The sequence below is a fragment of the Tupaia chinensis genome, unplaced genomic scaffold, assembly GCF_000334495.1.
Source record: "Tupaia chinensis unplaced genomic scaffold, TupChi_1.0 Scaffold146687_1, whole genome shotgun sequence".
In the NCBI taxonomy this organism is placed as follows: Eukaryota; Metazoa; Chordata; class Mammalia; order Scandentia; family Tupaiidae; genus Tupaia; species Tupaia belangeri.
In genome coordinates this window covers 4453852-4473771 of record NW_006206544.1, presented here as the reverse complement: position 1 = coordinate 4473771, position 19920 = coordinate 4453852, and the positions used below count along the sequence as shown (strand labels likewise).

General features: G+C 37.3%; 1 protein-coding gene across 1 annotated transcript in view; it reads right to left on the bottom strand.

Moving 5' to 3' along the window:
- AGL (amylo-alpha-1,6-glucosidase and 4-alpha-glucanotransferase) overlaps positions 1-19920 on the bottom strand; it is a 75824-nt gene that overhangs the window by 31211 nt on the left and 24693 nt on the right. The window contains 14 exon segments of the mRNA XM_006169022.3: positions 1226-1356; positions 4268-4402; positions 4522-4634; positions 4727-4851; positions 9519-9669; positions 9772-9927; positions 10289-10390; positions 10669-10832; positions 11379-11502; positions 13593-13780; positions 17238-17377; positions 18397-18494; positions 18615-18717; positions 19634-19754. Of these exon segments, the coding sequence (XP_006169084.2) occupies positions 1226-1356; positions 4268-4402; positions 4522-4634; positions 4727-4851; positions 9519-9669; positions 9772-9927; positions 10289-10390; positions 10669-10832; positions 11379-11502; positions 13593-13780; positions 17238-17377; positions 18397-18494; positions 18615-18717; positions 19634-19754 (1851 nt within the window).

Below are 19920 nucleotides of genomic sequence, written 5' to 3'. Positions count from 1 at the left end.
TTCTCTCCCTCTTACCCTCCTATGAGCATATGTGCTCTATAGAAAAAACTTAAAAAAAAAAAGAAGAAGAAAAAGAAAAAAGAAGGCAGACCAAACATGGAATCCTGGATTCCAGAATAACTGATTATGTAGTATTATAAGAAGCAGAATGGGGATTTTGTATTTAGGGGAGAGGGAGGTAGATCAACGAAGTGGTTAAGTTTGATTTCATTGGAGGCTGCTATTTAGCCTGCTGGCAATAACTTGTGGGCCACTGAAAATATTTAACTATTACAGAGAAAACAGATTGGTATAAAACAAAAAATAATCAGGTAAGAGCAATTATATTTACAAAAGATGAGCAGAATCATTTCAAAAGAAGGGTAAAGAACCAGAATTCTTATTTTTTGGCTATAGGGTGCATGTATTCACCAAGAAGAAAGTGGTGGGGAGAGAAAGAGAGAGAGAGAGGGAAAGTGAGAAATAACTCCCCGGGAGGATGGCCAACCCACAATCCCTTCTCTTCCATTCACCCCTCAGGATTTTGGGCAAGCACGCATATGCGCCTGGCATGAGTTTCAAGCTGCCGGGTCCAGGACTTGAACCACAGTCAACTACATGGGAGTCGGACACCTTAACTACTATGCCACCTGCTGTCCCTGCATAACCCATTTCACAACTACTCTAACTATAAACTTTACTATAAATTCTTTTTATAGCATAAAAAAATATGCAACAAAAATATTTCTAAATAGGTGAAAAACGAAGATGAGTATATTATATTTATAATCTAATCTCATTTAGGGTCCAAAAAAGCATATTCTATTTCTTGGTATATAATAAAGCACATCAAGAAACATTAATTAAGGTCAAAGAATTTACAAAGAGCTATATATGACCTTAGGGAATGACATGGAACTAGTAACTGTAGGTCACACGTACTGAGTGATTACTTAGTATCACATACTGCTTTTTTAGTGTTTTACATGAATGACCTCATTTAATCCTCACAAAAGCCTCCTGAATTACACAATATTATTCACATTTTACAGAAGCAGAAACTGGGGCACTGAGAAGTGGTGCAACAGGCCAAAGGTCAATCAAAGAAGAGGCGGCAGAGATAGAACTTGAACCTAAGCCATCACACATACTCTGAGCCCATACTGTGATTTCTATTAATATAAAGAATACACCATATGACTCTAAAAGAAAAGCAAAATGCTTCTCTCTCTGTATGCTTGCTTACCTTGAAGACCTGCATATTTAAGGGATGACCAGTTTGGTATGTCATAGCATCCTCCACCATCTTCTTGCTCTTCTGATTCACACCGGTAAAGGATCTGATTTAGCTCAGCCAAAGTTAATTTAGAGGCAATGCTAAAAATTAGGAAACAAAAACATTGGCTAAATATACTGAAATTTTGCTGGCTGTCAATGGAAACAAAAGATGAAAATCTGAAATCATAAAACGTCTTAGCAATGTATGTTTTAGGAACTCAACATTGAAATAAACACTATATTCAATATATATTATAAATAATAATTAAAGGGCAAAACATGCTAAAAATTCCATTAGAAGATTACTTCTGAACCAAAAATTAATCAAATGCCAAATTTTATTGATTAGAAATATGCTGGAAAGATCTTACATCAGGCTAAGAAGTTTCGGCATGGCAAAAGACACAGTAATTAGCGTGAATGATGGTCCTCAGAATGGGAAAAGATTTTTGTAAACTATGCATCAGATAAGGGGTTGATAGCCAGAATACACAAGGAACTCACACAATTGTTTAGAAAAAAGATGACCAACCCTATTAAAAGATCGGAGAATGAGTTGAAAAAAGCATCATCTAAAGATTACATTTGAAAAAAAAAAAAAAAGATTACATTCGAATAGCCAAAAGGCATATGAAAAAATGCTCAACATTCCTCATTTTAAGGGAAGTGCAGATCAAAACAATAATGAGATACCACCTAATCCCAGTTAGAATAACTAAAATGAAAGAAAAGACAAAGGATAAGTGTTGGCAGGGGTGTGGTGAAAGGGGAACTCTCTTACACTGTTGGTGGGAATGTAAATTGGTCCAGCCACTGTGGAGAACAATTTGGAGATTCCTCAAAAATAGAACTACCATATGATCCAGCAATCCCACTCCTTGGTATCTACCCAAAGGACAGAAAAACTCTTAATCAGAAAAGTGCCTGCACGTTGATGTTTACTGCGGCACTATTCACAATTGCTAAGACATGGAACCAACCCAAATGCCCATGAACAAATGAATGGATTGAAAAACTATGGCATATATACTCTATGGAATACTACTCAGCAATAAAAAAACAAGACCCTGGTTTTTGACAGGAAGTGGATGAATATGGAAGATTAACTGCTGAATGAAGCAAGCCAGGCTATGAAGGAGAGGCACTGTATGTCCCCACTTAATATATACTGAGTGTCCGCAATCTATGACAGAAACTGATTGACTAAAGGATATAGAAACACAGTAAATGGATGTGAATACCAGATATAGCGTGTGTGAAAGAGTAGAGTCTGAGGAAGGACATTTAAAAGAAAAAGAGAGAGATAAAGCATTAATGGGACAAAGAAATGTGGTATTATCTGTTGAACATAATTTTATAGTTTATCAACAGACTAGAGAGAAATGTTCACATGTTGGAATATTCACTTTGTAAGCTAAATAATGTGATTGAATGTATAAAAGAAAATGAAATATAAAATAAATAAATAAAAATAAAACAGATCACCATTAAAAAAAGAAATATCCTAGAAAAATCTTTTGATTTTTGTATCCATTATCTTATAAATTTGTTTTTTAAATCTTGCTAGTTTAATTTACTTCTCCCCCTTTTATATTTTCCTAAACAAGACATCAAGAACTTTTTGTGATGGTTATCTAAAACTCAAGATACTTACCAAAGAACCAGTAAAGGGATAATTAAAAGTCAAAGTTAATTACCTAAGAAATTGTATTCTCTGTCTCTGTATTTCCCTTAGAGTCTCTTTTCCCCTCTCTTAAGGATTTTCTCAGATAAAGATGCTTCTTGATTTGATGATGGTTAGAAAGAAATGTAGCTATCACTGCCTTGATTTTCCTGTGTCCAGTAAGCAGGGGAGTATTTAACTGACCACATTTGAATACAACTGAAACTGTATGTTTCTGTGCTCTAGCTACTCAGGTAATTTCATTTTACTTAACTGCCGTTTTATGTGAACACATACTCTTTTGAATGTGTGAATACTTCCTTTTTATTTCTCATGCAACTTAGAAAGTTATCAGTTGTGCATTGTTCCCTGTCTTAGCTTCTCTTCTCACAACTACAGTTCACGAATCCAGCCTGAATCAAATAATCAGCAACCTCAGAACGAACTCTGGACTAGGGTAGTATTTTTGAACACACAGCCAGTGGATACCTTGCATAAAAAAAATCCCTAGGGGGAACCAGCAGTTAGCGTAATGGCTATGTCGCTGGACTCCCACGTAGTTGACCGCGGTTCGTGTCCCGGACCCGGTGGCTTAAAAAACTCACGCCGGGCGTGTGTGCGTGCGTGCCCAAGATCCTGAGAGGAGAATGGACGAGAAGGGATTGCGGCGTGACCATCCCCCCTGGGGGGTGATTTCTCGCTTTCTGTCTCTATGTCTCTCTCTGTCTGTCTGGTGAGCGCACGCGCCCTACAGTGAAAATCTCTCAAAAAAAAAAAAAATCCCTAGGAACCATATAGCCTAATGGTTAAAGGGAGATAAAGCCTACATAGCCAACCATGGCTCAAATCTCAGCCCTAGCAGCTTCAAAAACTCACCTATCTATATATATGGAGGATTTATAGCATAAGAGCACGCATGAGAGCACACGTGACGAATGGTAAAGCAATAGAACAAAACATTAACAACAGGTGATGCTGACACCGCTGTCTATGACCATACTGCAAGCAGCAAGGACACAGAGGCTCCTACAAATTGCTTAAATCAGGGCCCAGCAGTGGTGGCACAGGTGACAGGGCACCACTATGAAATACTGTAGCCACGTGGGAGGCCTGGATTTAGATCTGAGATTGACCTGAGCATGCCAAATATGTTTTACCTGTGATCCTGGCTGGTTGGGAGGCTGGAGGAGGACTGCTACTTGACAAGACCCTATAAAGGGTACCTACCTTTCTCTCATGAAAAAAATAAAATAAACTTTAAGACAGACAAAATCAGGCTTAAATCAGGCTAGTAGTAACTTGCTAGTCATTAAAGTGCCAAATCTCTATAAAATATGTCATACTTACGAAGCAAAAGGAATTTTTAATATGGGATCTGAATTGTCAACAGCAAGACTTCCAGCTTTAAAGTGAGGACTGAACTGTGTCAGATGGTTTCGAAGAATTCCAACAGCAACTTGTGCATGCGGATCAAGACTAACTCTGAAACAGTTAACAAAAACGATTGATTTTTAAGAGTAATTTATTCACAGTTAATAGGATATGCAAACTGTTTTAAATTTAAGTAAACCCAACAATTTGAACTCTAATTAACAACATACCTGAATACAATAACACTTCCTGGAGACAAGTTTTCAAATTCTATTTCTTGAATATATTCATTGGGCCCTTTTATGGCAACTCCAGCTTGTCTAACAATTTTACTTTCATTAAGCTTGAAGAAAGCAATACAAAAACATCCATTCAATGGCTAATTCTAATGTTCTAAAATGTTACATTCAATAGTAAGATGAGAGTCCCAAATACCTGAATATGTTCCCTAATTTCTACTGTGAAGTTTGGCAGTCCATTGATTGACTTCTCATTCTTCTTATAGGGTTTTGTATTTCTCTCAATAGTTCTAGCTTCAAGAACGACTTCCTCAATTTTACCTAAGAAGATATAAAAAATTTAGTAAACTTCCATATGGAACCATCTGAAATTAGGAATTGCTACAGTGCTTTTGAATAATTTAACTTAAAGTTGAAAACAAGATACTGATTAATTTTAAAATGCAAAATGATTTGAAAGTAGATGATTCTACTTAAGATGCATTCTTCACATATGCATTTAAAGATTTTGTTTGTTTGAGATAATGTCTGTGTGCATGAGAGAGTGGGGGTGGGAACAGGTAGTGGAAAGGGGGTAGAGAGAGAGGAAGAGAGAGACAAGCAACCTCCATAGGAGTCTGATCATGCTGGATTCCCTTCCTCCAGACCCCAGCCCATCAGATCTTGGGGACTGAACATGTACCTGGTGTGTTTCAGGCTGATCAGGCCTGGGATTCAAAGCACAGTTGCCTTGTGGGATCTTGCTTTTCTGGGAGTACATTACTACTGTGCCATGGAGCCAACCCTTACATATACTGTTTTTAAAAAATTACAATTAATAAATCTTTATTTGAAAAGAGAGCTGATCAAATAATAATGGCTTAGCGATGGGGAACAATATATAACCTTCCTGATTTTGAGCAGAGAGAGGAAAAGGTTTACATTTTTAAGAATTGAAATGTTGGGACCAGCAGATAGTGTAATGGTTATGTTGTTGGACTCCCACGTAGTTGACTGCAGTGTTGACTGCGTTTTAGCCATACCCTCCTCCAGCTGTGGTGTGTGTCATTTCTCACTTTCTGTCTCTCTCTTTGTCTCTCCGGCAAGCACACACACGCTATAGCAAAAAATCTCTAAATAAAAAAAAAGAAAGAAAAAAGAATTGAAATAGTTCAGAAATATAGTGAAAAAAGAAGTTTTTTTTTTTTGGAGAGGTTTTTTTTTATTTTTTTTGCTATAGGGCGCGTGCGCTCGCCAGACAGACAGAGAGAGACAGAGAGATAGAAAGCGAGAAATCACCCCGCAGGGGGGATAGCCATGCTGCAATCCTTTCTCCTCCATTCTCCTCTTGGGATCTTGGGCATGTGTGCACACACGCCCGGCGTGTTTTTAAGCCAATGGGTTTGGGACGCAAACCGCGTCGACTACGTTGGAGTCCAGCAACATAGCCATTACGCTAACTGCTGGTCCCAATATACCCTTCTTTCTTCTTCAGAGGTAACAACTACTTAAAGAGTCTGGTGTCCATTATACCAGCTATTTTACTGACTATGTATGTTTTGCTAAACAATATGTATCATTTTCCGTATTTCCAAGTTGTATTGTAATGTATTCAAGTTATATGTATTTTTCTATAACTTTCTTTCTATTGGGTGGCACTGTTATTATTTTTTTTTAGATTAATTTACATTGCTACATTAGCTCTAGAACATTTTATTTTTAATGCTCCAGGTTGATAATTTTAAAAATTAGAATTATGGGTCTGGCACGATAGCCCAGTGGCTAAAAAAGCTGGAGCCCATGGCTGATTGAGGTTCAAATCTGTGTGGCCTGAAACACACGCTGGTGTTTGCATACACATGCCACATATACCACTAGGATGGAGAAATGGAGGACAAAGGACTGTGAATAACCAGGCCCCACTGGGGGGATTCTTTCTCCCCACCTCTCTCTGCCTCTCTGGCAAGCACACGTGCCCTTCGGCAATTAAGAAAAATAAAATTGGAGCTATGTATATTCAGCAACAAGGGAACAATACAGAACACACTGATTTTTACAGGACTCTTCATTTGCCCGGTCAATCATCAGTTGCTGACCAGTTCCTGCACACACAAGAACATGCTGTGCTGTAATATACTATATACACTAGAACATCTAGAAAAAAGCCAACCAGTAATGACACATGTATTTCATAATTAAGTGTCAAATAGTGACATGGAGAGACTAGAAAGGAGAGAGAGAATCACTAAGTCCTTACAGAAGGCCTCCCAAAGAAGGTAGAACTTTAGTCTTTGAAAGATATGAACGGTTCATGTGCAGGTGGAGAGAAGACTATTTGAGGAACAGTGAAAAAGTACATGCCTATTTGGCTGAAATAGTGGCTGACACAGGGCTAGGATGACATATGAGACTAGAATATAAAAAGCCTTAAATATTAGGTTGGATTCTTCTCTATTTTAGCTAATATATATGTGTGTGTGTGTGTGTACACACATATATACACACATATACAAATATACATACATTTGTCCCTCAGTATCTGTGGAGAACTGGTTTAAGTATCCCCCAGGAATATCAAAATCTGTGGATGTTCAAATTCCTTATACAGGCACCAGCAGATGGTGTAATGGTTACGTTGTTGGACTCCCATGTAGTCGATTGCAGTTCAAGTCCTGGCGGCTTGCGACTTACGCCAGGTAAGTATGGGTGTGTGCCCAAAATCCCAAGAGAAGAATGGAGAAGGGACTGTGGCATGGCCATCTCCCCTGGGGGATGGGGGTAATTTCTCACTTTCTGTTTCTCTGTCTCTGTCTTTCCAGCAAACACACATGCCCTATAGTAAAATCTCACCACACACACACACACACACACACACACACACACACACATACACACACAGTCCCTTATATAAAATGGTGTAGTAATTACATATGCCCTATGTACATCCTCTGTGTACATTAAATCATCTCTAGATTACTTATATAATACAATGCAAATGTCATATAAATACCTATTATACTTATTTTAAATTTTGTATTATTTTTATATAAAATTTTTTTGAAAATATTCTATCTATGGTTGGTTGAATCCATAGATGCTGAGCCCAAAGATAGAGAGGGCTGACTGTATATAGAAAGTCTTCAAAAAGTTCATGAAAAATGTGTATTATGAAAAAACTATGTATGGATTTCAATTTTTTTTTTTTTGAGAGGTTTTTGCTATAGGGTGCGTGTGTTCTCCAGAAAGACAGAAAGAGACAAAGAGATAGAAAGCAAGAAATCACCCCCCAGGGGGGATGGCCATACCGCAATCCCTTCTCCTCCATTCTCCTCTTGGGATCTTGGGTACGCACACACGCGCCCGTGTGGGTTTGAAGCTGCCGGGTCGGGGACTTGAACCGCGGTTGACTATGTGGGAGTTCAGCGATGCAGCCATTACGCTAATTGCTGGTCCCCAATTTTTTTGATATAAAAATGAGTTCATGCTTTTTTTTGAGAGACTTTTGCTATAGGAAACTTGCTGGAGAGAGAGAGAGAGACAGAGAGACAGAAAGTAGGCAATCACCCCTTCCTCCAAGGGGTCAGGGGTTGGAGATGGCCATGCCACAATCCATACTCCTCCATTCTCTAGGGATTTTGAGCTTGCACGCACATGTGCCCAGCCTGAGTTGTAAGCCACTGGGTCTAAGACCTGAACTGCAGTCAGTCATGTGGAAGTCCAGCAGCTTAACCACTATGCTATTTGCTGATGCCAATTCATATTTTAACTACATTTTTCTATAAATGTTTTGAAGTCCCTTTGTATACTGTGCTAGATATAAAAGGAATATATGTTGGGGTTAGCAAGTGGTGTGGTGGTGAAGGCACTAGACTCCCATGTGTGGAACCATGGTTTGAGTCCTGGACCTGGCGGCTTGTTTTCTCACTTGCACCCCCACCTCCCCCTCACTCCCTGTCTCTCTCTGCTGAGTGCATGTACCCTATAGCAAATTAATAATAATAAGTTAAATAAAATAAATTGTTCTTTTTTTTCCGTCTTATAGAGAGATTTTTACTATAGGGTGTGTGTGCTCACCAAAGAGTCAGAGAGAAAGAAAGCAAGAAATCAGTCTCCCCAGGGTGATGGCCATTCATCCATTCTCCATTCTCCTCTTAGGATTTTGGGCACACACACACACACCCATGCGCGCGCCTGCTGTGAGATTTAAGCCTTTGGGTCTGGGACCAGAACCACAGTAGGCCATGTGGGAGTCCAACAACATAACCATTACGTCATCTCCTAGTCTCAATAATTCTTTAAGATAAAAAAAAATACATGTTTATCTTATACAAATTAGGAAACAAGGGGATGTATTAAGATATAAACAGAATGGGTCAGCAGGTGACGTGGTGATTAAGGCACTGGATTCCCACATCGTTAACCACAGTTCAAGTCTCAGATCTGGTAGCTTCTTCCTCATTTCCCTCTCTCTCTTTCTGGCCAAATTTAAATAAAATTAAATTAATAATAATTCTTTTTTTTTCTTATAGGGCACATGAGCTTGCTGGAGAGATGGAGAGAGAGAAATCACCCCCTAGGGTGATGGCCACACTGCAATCCCTTCTCCTCTATTTTCCACTGGGGATTTTGGTCATGCACATACACACCCCTGGCATGAGTTTTAAGCGACTGGGTCCAGGACTTGAACTGTGGTAGTCTACATGGGAGTCCAGTGATATAACCATGACATCACCTGCTGGTCCCAAATAATTCTTTAAAAAAAGATATAAGCAAAAATAATTCACAAACCAGAAAAATGTTAACATTTGAGAGTATTTCTGTTCAAGTTTTGTTTCATACAATAAAAATACAAGTTACTAAAATTTTCTAATTCTCTTTTTCAACTATATCCATACTGTGTGGTAATACATATATGGGTAATACATATGATTTACAACCACAATTTAATTAATTATAATAATATAATTTAATAAAAAAATAATTATAATAATAATTTTAGATTTCATTACCAGGGATGCACATTTGAGGCACTTCCTTGCTATAAAATGAAGTCTTGGGATTCCTAAAAGCAGTCCTAGACACAGCCACAACAGACTGATGGATACTAGGTGAATGTCTTGTTACTGCCACTATGTCTTCATCAACCTGATCCACATAAACCTGAGAATCAGAAAGAATAATTAAATTAGTAATCAAACAGGACAGGTTTGCTCTGATAATGAAATTTATAAAAAAACAAAACTAGAAAAATTAGTTTCTTGCCTGTATAAAACCCTTGGCTCCAAGCTCTTGATGAAGTTTATTGATAGCACACCTGGCAGCAATAATGCCACTTTGCAAATTAACTTCTTCTGTATTTGATAGCGCTGCTCCAGGATTCCACTTGGTATAAAATCGCTCTTCAGACACCACTGAAATCTGGACAAAGGTAGAACTTAGCCACACATACATTTTCATTATAATGAGTGCATATGATAAAAATGCTTTAGTGTCTTAGCCACACAGATTTTAAAAAACAACATAAACAGGGACTAGCAGATGGTATAATGGCTGCATCGCTGGACTCCCACATGGTTGACTGTGGTAAGAGTCCCAGACCCGGCTGCTTAAAACTCATGTGCATGTGTACCCAAAATCCTGAGAGGGGAATAGAGAAGAACGAATTGCAGTGTGGCTATTCCCCCAGGAGGTGATTTCTCGCTTTCTGTCTCTGTCTCTCTAGTGAGCATACACTCCCTAAAGCAAAAAATCTTTCTTAACAACAAAGACATAAACAAACCTGATGAGGCACTAATTCATCATAGCCTCTTGTACTTCCACTAGCACAGCAGGCCATGGAAACAATTGTGGAACTTGGAAGGGCATCATATGCTGATCGGTGCTGGAAAAGAACAAGAAAGCAAAAGTTTACTCTCAAGTGCAAAGTCATTCTATGGCATAATGAAGTAAAAGAAGAACTACATAAACACGTTTTGTAAGGTATGTTAATTTCTTTTCAAACAAATAACAAGAGATTCTAAAATGATGTGCTATCATCACTTATAAATATACGACACTATTTTGGAGTATGCGAATATTACTGTCATTAAGTATCAGAGAACCAAATATGAAAGCATATTAGCAAAATAAGCAACTACAAGAACCCGATTAGACACTTACGACTATAGGACACTCATTATCATGGGTAATATCCATAAACAGGGCGTGTGCGATTGCTGGCATTAAAGGTCTCAAACAGGGCTGCACAAAGGATCCCACGGGTTCGCCTCCGTATCGGTAAACCAACCTGCCCTCTTCATGGCTGTTATACGCACTCATTGCCTCTGCAGAGCATTACAGAACAGTTAACACTCTCCCTTTCTCATGTCCAAAACAGGGTTAGATTTCTTATAACTGATTTTCAAAATAAAGGCCACAGCAATATTATCAAGGATAAACTCCTTACACATCTATTAGCTCAAGTAACAAAAATATCTTCTACAACTTTATTGGAGAAATGGCTCATGTAGGGAAAAGATAACATATGTTATTAGAACATTGACTACACAAAATCTATATTGAAAGAAAATCTAAAAATTACATCACATATCCAGGTAAGAGATGAAAAACAAATTGTTATATGTTTGACAACAATAAAACACGGTTTTGTTGGTCTTGCGATTTGAAATAAGATATTTTACTCCAAAATAGAAATTTTTATTGATAAAAATATACTGAGTTATATTATAAAACTTTCTTTATATTATCTAAAAGAACATTAACTGTGTTAAAAAATTATTGAGCATTAAAGATAGAGCTATTAAATGCCTTTTGATGTACCTAAATGAAAGCTAAAGTTTTAGACAGTAAAAACACTTCAACAAGCCTACCTCTTATTAAGGAACTAATGCCCAGTCTAGTAACAAAGATATTGTCCAGTTCTTCGCTTCCTGTGAATAGTTCAGCTACTACATATAAATTGGGTTGCAATTTCCTAGCAGCGTCCAACATGTACTGCAAAAAGCACAGTCACAAATGTAAAAGAAAGAGAAAAGCAAGACGGGGAGGAAGGGAGGAGGCAAGACTAGGCGCAGAGTTGACATAGAAAAATACGTAGTGAGACAAAATGGAAATTAAAATGAATTTTCAACAAATTTTGTTGTGTATATGTAAGAAAATATCAAATAGAACAATATACATAAGAAGCAGAATTTATAAAGCAAATAAGACAGTTAAAAAGAAAGATTAGATTTTGCAAAGAAATAGGGACAACAGAGAGGAGAAAAAAGAAAGAATAATGTTAATATATTTTAAAAAATATAAACCATACTACAACAATTCTGTCAGGATATTCCTGTTTTTTTTTTTCTTTTTAATACCTCTAGTCAGATTATTAATTTCTTGACAGCTAAGTCATTATTGATAAATTCCCTACTGGTGAATTATTTACCTGTGGCAAAGATTAGGCCTGACTGCCCAGACTGAAAGCAACACATGACAATAAACTCTTAAATTCTTATAATTTCCACTTGTATACTTTATATTTAACACTGGTACTAACTATTTAGCTGAGAATCAGCAAATATTGGCTTACAATTAGCAATCAGATTGGTTCCAAATTTGTCTAACATAATGTTTGCACAAAAATAAATGAAATACTTGAAATTCTACCAACTTATAAGAAGAATCCTGGAGAATACTGTAACCTACAATTAAACAAATTCAAGTTTTAACATTCTGTTTTGCCATAATGTTACAGTAATCTTACAGGCAGATATATTTCTTGCTGTCACTAAAGTTACAACGACAACAAATAACTGCATTATTTAGAGCAACAGTCTATCAGTTTAATTAACTTTCACTAAATCCTTCCAAATCTAATCAATTTTTAGCACAGGACTTTTATATTATAATACTGCCTAAAAATGATAGAAATTGATATTTTTCAAATAAGGAAACATTTCCAAGGAACATTAAGTTGTCACTAGGAGGCTATCAAAAACCTCATAAGCAGGGACCAGCAGTTAGCATAACGGCTATGTCGCTGAACTCCCATGTAGCTGACCACGGTTCGAGTCCTGGACCTGGTGGCTTAAACTGACGCTGGGTGCGCATGGGTGTGTGTCCAAGATCCCGAGAGGAGAATGAAGGAGAAGGGATTGTGGCGTGGCCATCCCCCCTTTGGGGTGATTTCTTGCTTTCTATCTCTCTATCTCTCTGTCTTTCTGGCGAGCGCATGTGCCCTATAGCAAAAAAAATAAACCTCTCCCCCCAAAAAATTACTATGATAGTCTTATATTATAATGGATATTTAAATAGATTGGTATTACTAATAAAATAAAAATTAAAAAATCTCATAAGCACAACAAAATTATAAGTGTTAATTTACAAAATTATACTAAGTAGAAGATAACACTATAGGTACTGGCACTGTTCAAAGTGTAAGAAGCCAAAGAAGAATACAGAACATGTATGTCTACATTTAAATTTTTATAAATAATTTTAGAAAATAGAATCAAAGCTAAAACTAACGTCAATATACCAGTGTTAAAATAATCACTATAGGGGCTGGCAGGTGGTGGGGTGGTTAAGTCTCTGGACTCCCACATGGCTGACCACAGTTCAAGTTCGGACCTCATGGCTTTCTCTCTCTCTGTGTCTCTCCCTGGTCAAACTAAAGAACAATAATAATAATAATAAATAAAATTAAATTAAAAATTCTTTAAAAAAATCATTATAATATGTAAAGCTCCTCAACTTTACAGTATCTGCTAATATATATTTAAAGTAAACTAAAAATATAATTTACATATATTATCAATAGAAAATATGGCTTTAATGTACATCTCTAGAGACAGTATGATCAACCTTCCTAAATTTAAAATTCAAAAACTATTTATTAAACATTTTATAGCCCAGTATTATATAACAACTGCATCTGATTTGTTACTTACGCAAATTATGTAAAAGTTAAATACTATTACTGAACCAAAGCTGGTGTCCAGCCAGCAAAAAGAGACATGTACCTTCATAATCTACTCAAGTTAATCTAGGCAAGAACACTGAATTTCTTTTCTTAATGTAGATGAATTGTTTTTCTGTACCTCAGCTACATGAAGAGGTGTTGAGTGGCAGTTATCAAGACGCACTCCCTGGAAATAAGTTGCCGTTATTTCAGTGTATTTCTTCATGTGTGCCCAGAGATAGGGACAGTCCTCAGGTTTATTCCCATAGCGTAATTTAACACTGTCTCCCCAGCAAATAAGTTCTCTCCTTAAATAAACGTCTGAACCTGTTAAGAAAGGAGCTTGTTTTCAGTGGTTTAAGAAAAAAATAAAACCAATTACTTAATTTAAGGAAATACTGCTGTTTTAAAGTTGTACTAATTATGTCTACCAGTAAAGATACATAGGTTAAAATAATATTTAAAGGGGTATGAAATAAGCCTTCAAATAACATAATTTATAGTTCATACTTATTTTGTGAAAATTTTAGCTTACTGTCTCTTCTAAAAATGGTATGTTTAATTTCAAAATCCAAGTTGCTTCTTAAGGTAAAATAGTAGTAGTACTATCATAGGCCCTTTAAAATTATAGTTCTACCAAAAACATTTAAAGTTCCATCTCTACTTTCTACCAACTTTTGACAAAAGGTTATAGTAAACTTACAGTATAGGACAAGCTAACTATTTTTCAATAAGAATGGTTAGAAAAAATAGGGCAAGGGACCAGCAGTTGGCGTAATGGCTCTGTTGCTGGGCTCCCATGCAGTCGACCACGGTTCAAGTCCTGGACCTGGTGGCTTAAACTCACGCCAGGTGCATGTGCGTGCATGCCCAAGATGCCAGGAGGAGAACAGTGGAAAAGAGATTACAGCGTGGCCACCTCCCTTGGGGGGTGATTTCTCGCTTTCTGTCTCTGTCTTTCTGGCGAGTGCACGTGCCCTATAGCAAAAACCTCTCAAAAAAAAAAAAAAAATGAGACAAGGATACTTAAAACTCAGTTACATTCTTTTTTTTAGAGAGGTGTTTGTTGTTGTTGTTGTTGTTGTTGTTTTGTTTTTTTGCTATAGGGTGTTTAAACCACTGGGTCCAGGACTCAAACCACAGTCGACTACATGGGAGTCCAGTGACATAGCTATTACGCTAACTGCTGGTCCCTTCCCTTTTTATTTTCTAGGTTTTTGCCATACTTGCAGGTGGGGGGAGAAATAAAGAGAAGGAAAGTGAGAAATTACCCCCTAGAGAGGATGGCCAGGCCATAATCCCTTCTCTGTTCTCTCAGGATTTTGGGCAGGCACACACATACACCCAGCGTGATTTTCTTTTTTTTTTTTTTTTTTTGAGAGATAGGGCGCGTGCGCTCGCCAGACAGACAGAGAGAGACATACAGACAGAAAGCGAGAAATCATCCCCCAGGGGGGATGGTCACGCAGCAATCCCTTCTCCTCCATTCTCCTCTCGGGATCTTGGGCACGCATGCACACGCACCCGGCGTGAGTTTTAAGCCACCGGGTCTGTGACGTGACCCACAGTCGACTACGTGGGAGTCCAGCGACATAGCCATTACGCTAACTGCTGGTTCCCGCCCAGTGTGATTTTCAAGGCACCAGGTCTGGGGCTCAAACCTCTGATGGCTATGTGGGAGTCCAGCACTTTAACCACCATACTACCTGCTGGCCCTTAAACTCAGTTATATTCTTTTTTTCTTTTTCATTTTTTAAAAATTTTTTATGATTTTGAATAATTTTTAAATTTAATTTTATTTACTGTCATTATTTTATTTTTTGAAGTTGACCAGAGAGAAACAGAGAGAGAGAAGGAAAGTGAGAAAGCAAGCTGCCAGGTCTGCGACTCGAACCACACTCAGCTATGTATGAGTCCAGCTGCCTTAACCACCATGCTGCCTGCTGGCCCCTCACTTATATTCTTAAAAAACAAAAACAGAGCCTAAGATTTCCAAATTAACTTTACTTTTTTTTTTTTTTAAATGCCAGAGGGCATGTGCATACATGGGACTGGGTTAGAAGAGAAAGAGAGTCAGAGACAGAAAAAGAGAGAGGTGTCACTCCCTAATGGGGTCAAGTCATGCAGCAATGCTGTTTCCTCTCCTTTTCCATGTCATCAGGATCCTGATGTGCACCTGGCATGTTGCCACTGGGACTGGGATTTGAACTAAGAGTGGCCATGTGTAATCTGGCTCCCTGTGCACAGTGCTTAATCACTGCACTATGGAGACAGCCCTGAATTAACATTAATATCACTCAACCAGATTCCTAGTTCTGAAATGTTAAAAAATAAATACACAGATGGGCCACTACAAAATTCTTCCTGGAAAGGAAACAGCTGTAGAAAAGCAAGAGGCTAAGAGTAAGTAGGGGGGGGGATGGAGAGAGTGGCAGGTGACATGGTAGTTAAGGTTCTGGACTCCACGTGGCTAACTGTGGTTCAAGTCCTGGACCTGGTAGCTTGCTTTCTCACTTTCCTTCTTCCTCTCTGTTTGTCTCTCCCTGGTGAGCTCACATGATTTATAGCAAATTAATTATAATGATAATAATAAAATTAATCATCTTAAAAAAAGAGTAAGTAGGGAGAACCTAAAAACAAAGTCTAGTTCAACTGCCATTCAAATACCTTAAGATCTCTCTGCTCAACGAGTAAAAAAATCTTTCTTATGGCAATGTAACTGTAATAACAGGGGTTTTCTATGTCTCTCTCTGTCTGTCTGGTGAGCGCACGCACCCTATAGCAAAAGCCTCTCAAAAAAAAATAAAAAAGGAAAGAAAAGAAGTCGAAGGGGAGCCTGTAACATAGTGGTTAAGTGCAGTGCATAGGGAATCAGATTCTGCGAAGTGGATGGTTCTAATTTCTAGCTCCAGAGGTTTGAAAAAACATGTGTGTGCATGCTCAAAATCCTGATAGGTTGGAGAAATAGAAAAAATAAAGGCTGGCATGACCACCCCCCATTGGAGGGTTCCCTCTTGTGCGTGCCAGTACTCTGGTGAGCATATACACCCTCTAACAATTGAAATAAAAAGGAAAAACAAAAACAAGAAGACCTCAAAATGTGTGAAAATGTGAATTAAATTACAAGTTTATGTTGTTGTTAAAGACTATCTGGGGGCCAGCAGGTGACATGGTTAAGGCACTGGACTCCACGTGGCTAACTGTGGTTCAAGTCCTGGACCTGGTAGCTTGCTTTCTCACTTTCCTTCTTCCTCTCTGTTTGTCTCTCCCTGGTGAGCTCACATGATTTATAGCAAATTAATTATAATGATAATAATAAAATTAATCATCTTAAAAAAAGAGTAAGTAGGGAGAACCTAAAAACAAAGTCTAGTTCAACTGCCATTCAAATACCTTAAGATCTCTCTGCTCAACGAGTAAAAAAATCTTTCTTATGGCAATGTAACTGTAATAACAGGGGTTTCAAACTTCTTTTAAAAAATGAAATAGAATAATATTTTCCCAGATAAAGGTTTAAGTAGACCAACAATATAGATATGTAAAAACTGTTCTGTTTGAGAAGATAATAGGCAGGAGGGCAAAGCAGAGGAGAGGCGATGAGCTCCATTATTTCGCCAACTTTTTCTCTTCTCTCTCTAACTGTATGTACCTCTGGTACCTCTGAGATAAAGCAATTTAAATAGCACTAGTCTGGTGAGAACAAAAAGCAATAGAACAGACTATATTTTTGAGCTTTCTATGAACTCTGCTTTCACTACCCATAGAGAAGTTAAAAATAATATACCTGGTTCAGCAAAGTTTCGAAGAGGATCATCTCCCATTACCCATCCATTATGTGCCATTAGAAAACAAGCTTTATTTGGGAGATGAATCATAGATTCTTCTGTGGAGAATGCCATTTCTTCAAATGGGAAAGTAAAATACCTACGCAGATAAAATTAAATGTTAAATCTGAACAGAGAAACTCCTTAGAGAAAATCTGAATTTGTAACATTAAACTTCTCTAATAAATAGAAAAAATGAGATTAACACCATTTATAAGAAATAAATTTCAATACAGGTTTAGTACCCTTTATCTGACATGCTTGAAACCAGAACTGTTTTGGATTTTGGATTTTTTCAAATTCTAAAATATTTGCATATACATAATGAGTCCAAACTTGATATTCATTGATATTTCTGATAAACCTTATTATATGTGTATCCTGAAGATGATTTTATACAATATTTTGTATTGCAGCATATTAACTGTGACCAATCGCATGAGGTCAGATGTGGAATTTTCTATGGCATCATGTTGGTGCTCAAACATTTCCAGATTTGGGAGATTTCTGATTTTGGATTTATGGACCAAGGACACAGGTCAAAGGTCTTTTAGTAGACTTTCTGAGTAAATCTAGAATGATTTGAGGAATGTAGTGTTAACATTATAGCATATCTGGCTAACATTTTCATTAATTTTTAACACCTTATAAAATTATAAGGAAGTCATTGAGGTGTTGATGTTACTTTGCAAAAACTTTACACTCTAGTTGCCCACTTACATTGCCCACAAAGTAAGAAGCTATTGGACTGTGGGGAAAGTCATGATGCATTTTTGCATAGAAAAACATAGAAAAATATGTCACGACTTTCCCGATGACCTAATACATGTTTGCTCAATATGATCAATATTTAATTTATTACTAAGTATGGCTTCCTCCAGAAATATTAACATAAATAGTAAATATAAAATGGTTCATGCTGATGTTAGTTTCTCTAACAAAATATTTGCTTACCACAATTGACTCATATTAAGCTTACTTCCAAATCAAAAACTTCTACCTCTGATTAAGAAAAGTACGGAAGGTACACACTGAAGGAAACGTTCAGGACAACATGAAAAAATTAAATACAATCTTCAATTCTTAACTATCAAAGAGAAGAAAATAAAAATGGAATACCTGGTAACTAAAGGATATTTTCTAGTGACAGGTCCCAGTTTAGGACCATGGCCAGCCATTCGCTCATAAAATACATTTCCCAAAAGGCAATTAACTGCCTGGAAAACATTAAATTATGTTATATTATCATCAGCAGCAGTCACAGCAACAACAAAGTAGCATTAAAGATTAAAACATGAAACAAACAAAAAAAACAGCAGTTCAAAAATAAGTCAAACCTGTTCCTGATGATAATTCATAAGTCGAAACTTCTCTTCATTTAATTCTTCAAGTCTCTTATGGAACCAATTACAACATTCTTCAATTGCAGCTGGTCCATTGCTTAAGAGGACAGACCAACAAAAACTTATTACTTAATGGTATTACAAATTGTACACTAAGAATTTTCTAATGAGGGTCACAGAAACCTTAACTATGTTCATCAGTATCTTAATTATGGTTGAAGAAGCTTTCCAACATTTATACATGTTTATATATGTAAAAGAGTTTATATATATAAACATATACATGTATAGGAACATGGCCTGACACACAAAAAAAGTGGGGAACTCTTATATTGTAATAGTGGAGTTACGATGTATTACTTTATCTCATTTTCTACCAAGGGCTTTAGTAAATGGTATGAAATCATACTAACCATAAAAATTTATAATTTATATATTACTCTTCATTTTAGTTTTTTAATCGCCACTTTTAATACACTCACCACTTGATCAACAAAGATGGACAGAGAAAGGGAGAAAGAAACAGCACCCCCTCAATGGGGTGTGGTCACGCTATAGTCCCTTCTCCTCCATTTCTCCATCCTGTCAGAATTTTGGGCATGCACACACCCCCACAAATATGAAAGGGCTGGAATTTTTTTTTTTTTTTGGAGAGGTTTTCGCTATAGGGTGCGTGCGCTAGCCAGAAAGACAGAGACAGACATAGAGACAGAAAGCGAGAAATCACCCCCCAGGGGGGATGGTCATGCCGCAATCCCTTCTCCTCCATTCTCCTCTCGGGATCCTGGGCATGCATGCACACGCGCCTGGGGTGAGTTTTAAGCCACCGGGTCCGGGACGCGACCCACGGTTGACTACGTGGGAGTCCAGCGACATAGCCATTACGCTAACTGCTGGTTCCCAGGGCTGGAATTTCTATCATGGTAAGCCATGAGGGATCTGGTTTCTTAACCACTAGGTTATCAGGCCAGTCCATATTATTATTTATTTCACAGAAAAAATATATAACATACTCATGTGGTATGAAAGTTGCTAGTGCAATGTTCATATCAACAGTACAGCCAAGCCGTCTATACTCAGGGTCCTGAATAATCTTAAGATGTTCCTTTGGATCAGATTTAGTTACTCTCCTTCCTGAAAGACAGAAAGGTATCTTAAATGCAAATATCCACAAGGAGATTAAAACTGCTACTGATTTAAAATTTTTTAATCTACATTTTTTCAGAAAAAAACAAAACAAATAAATATGTATCTCAGAAACAACCTTCCTATAATCTCTTCTTATTCTTCTGCAGTTACC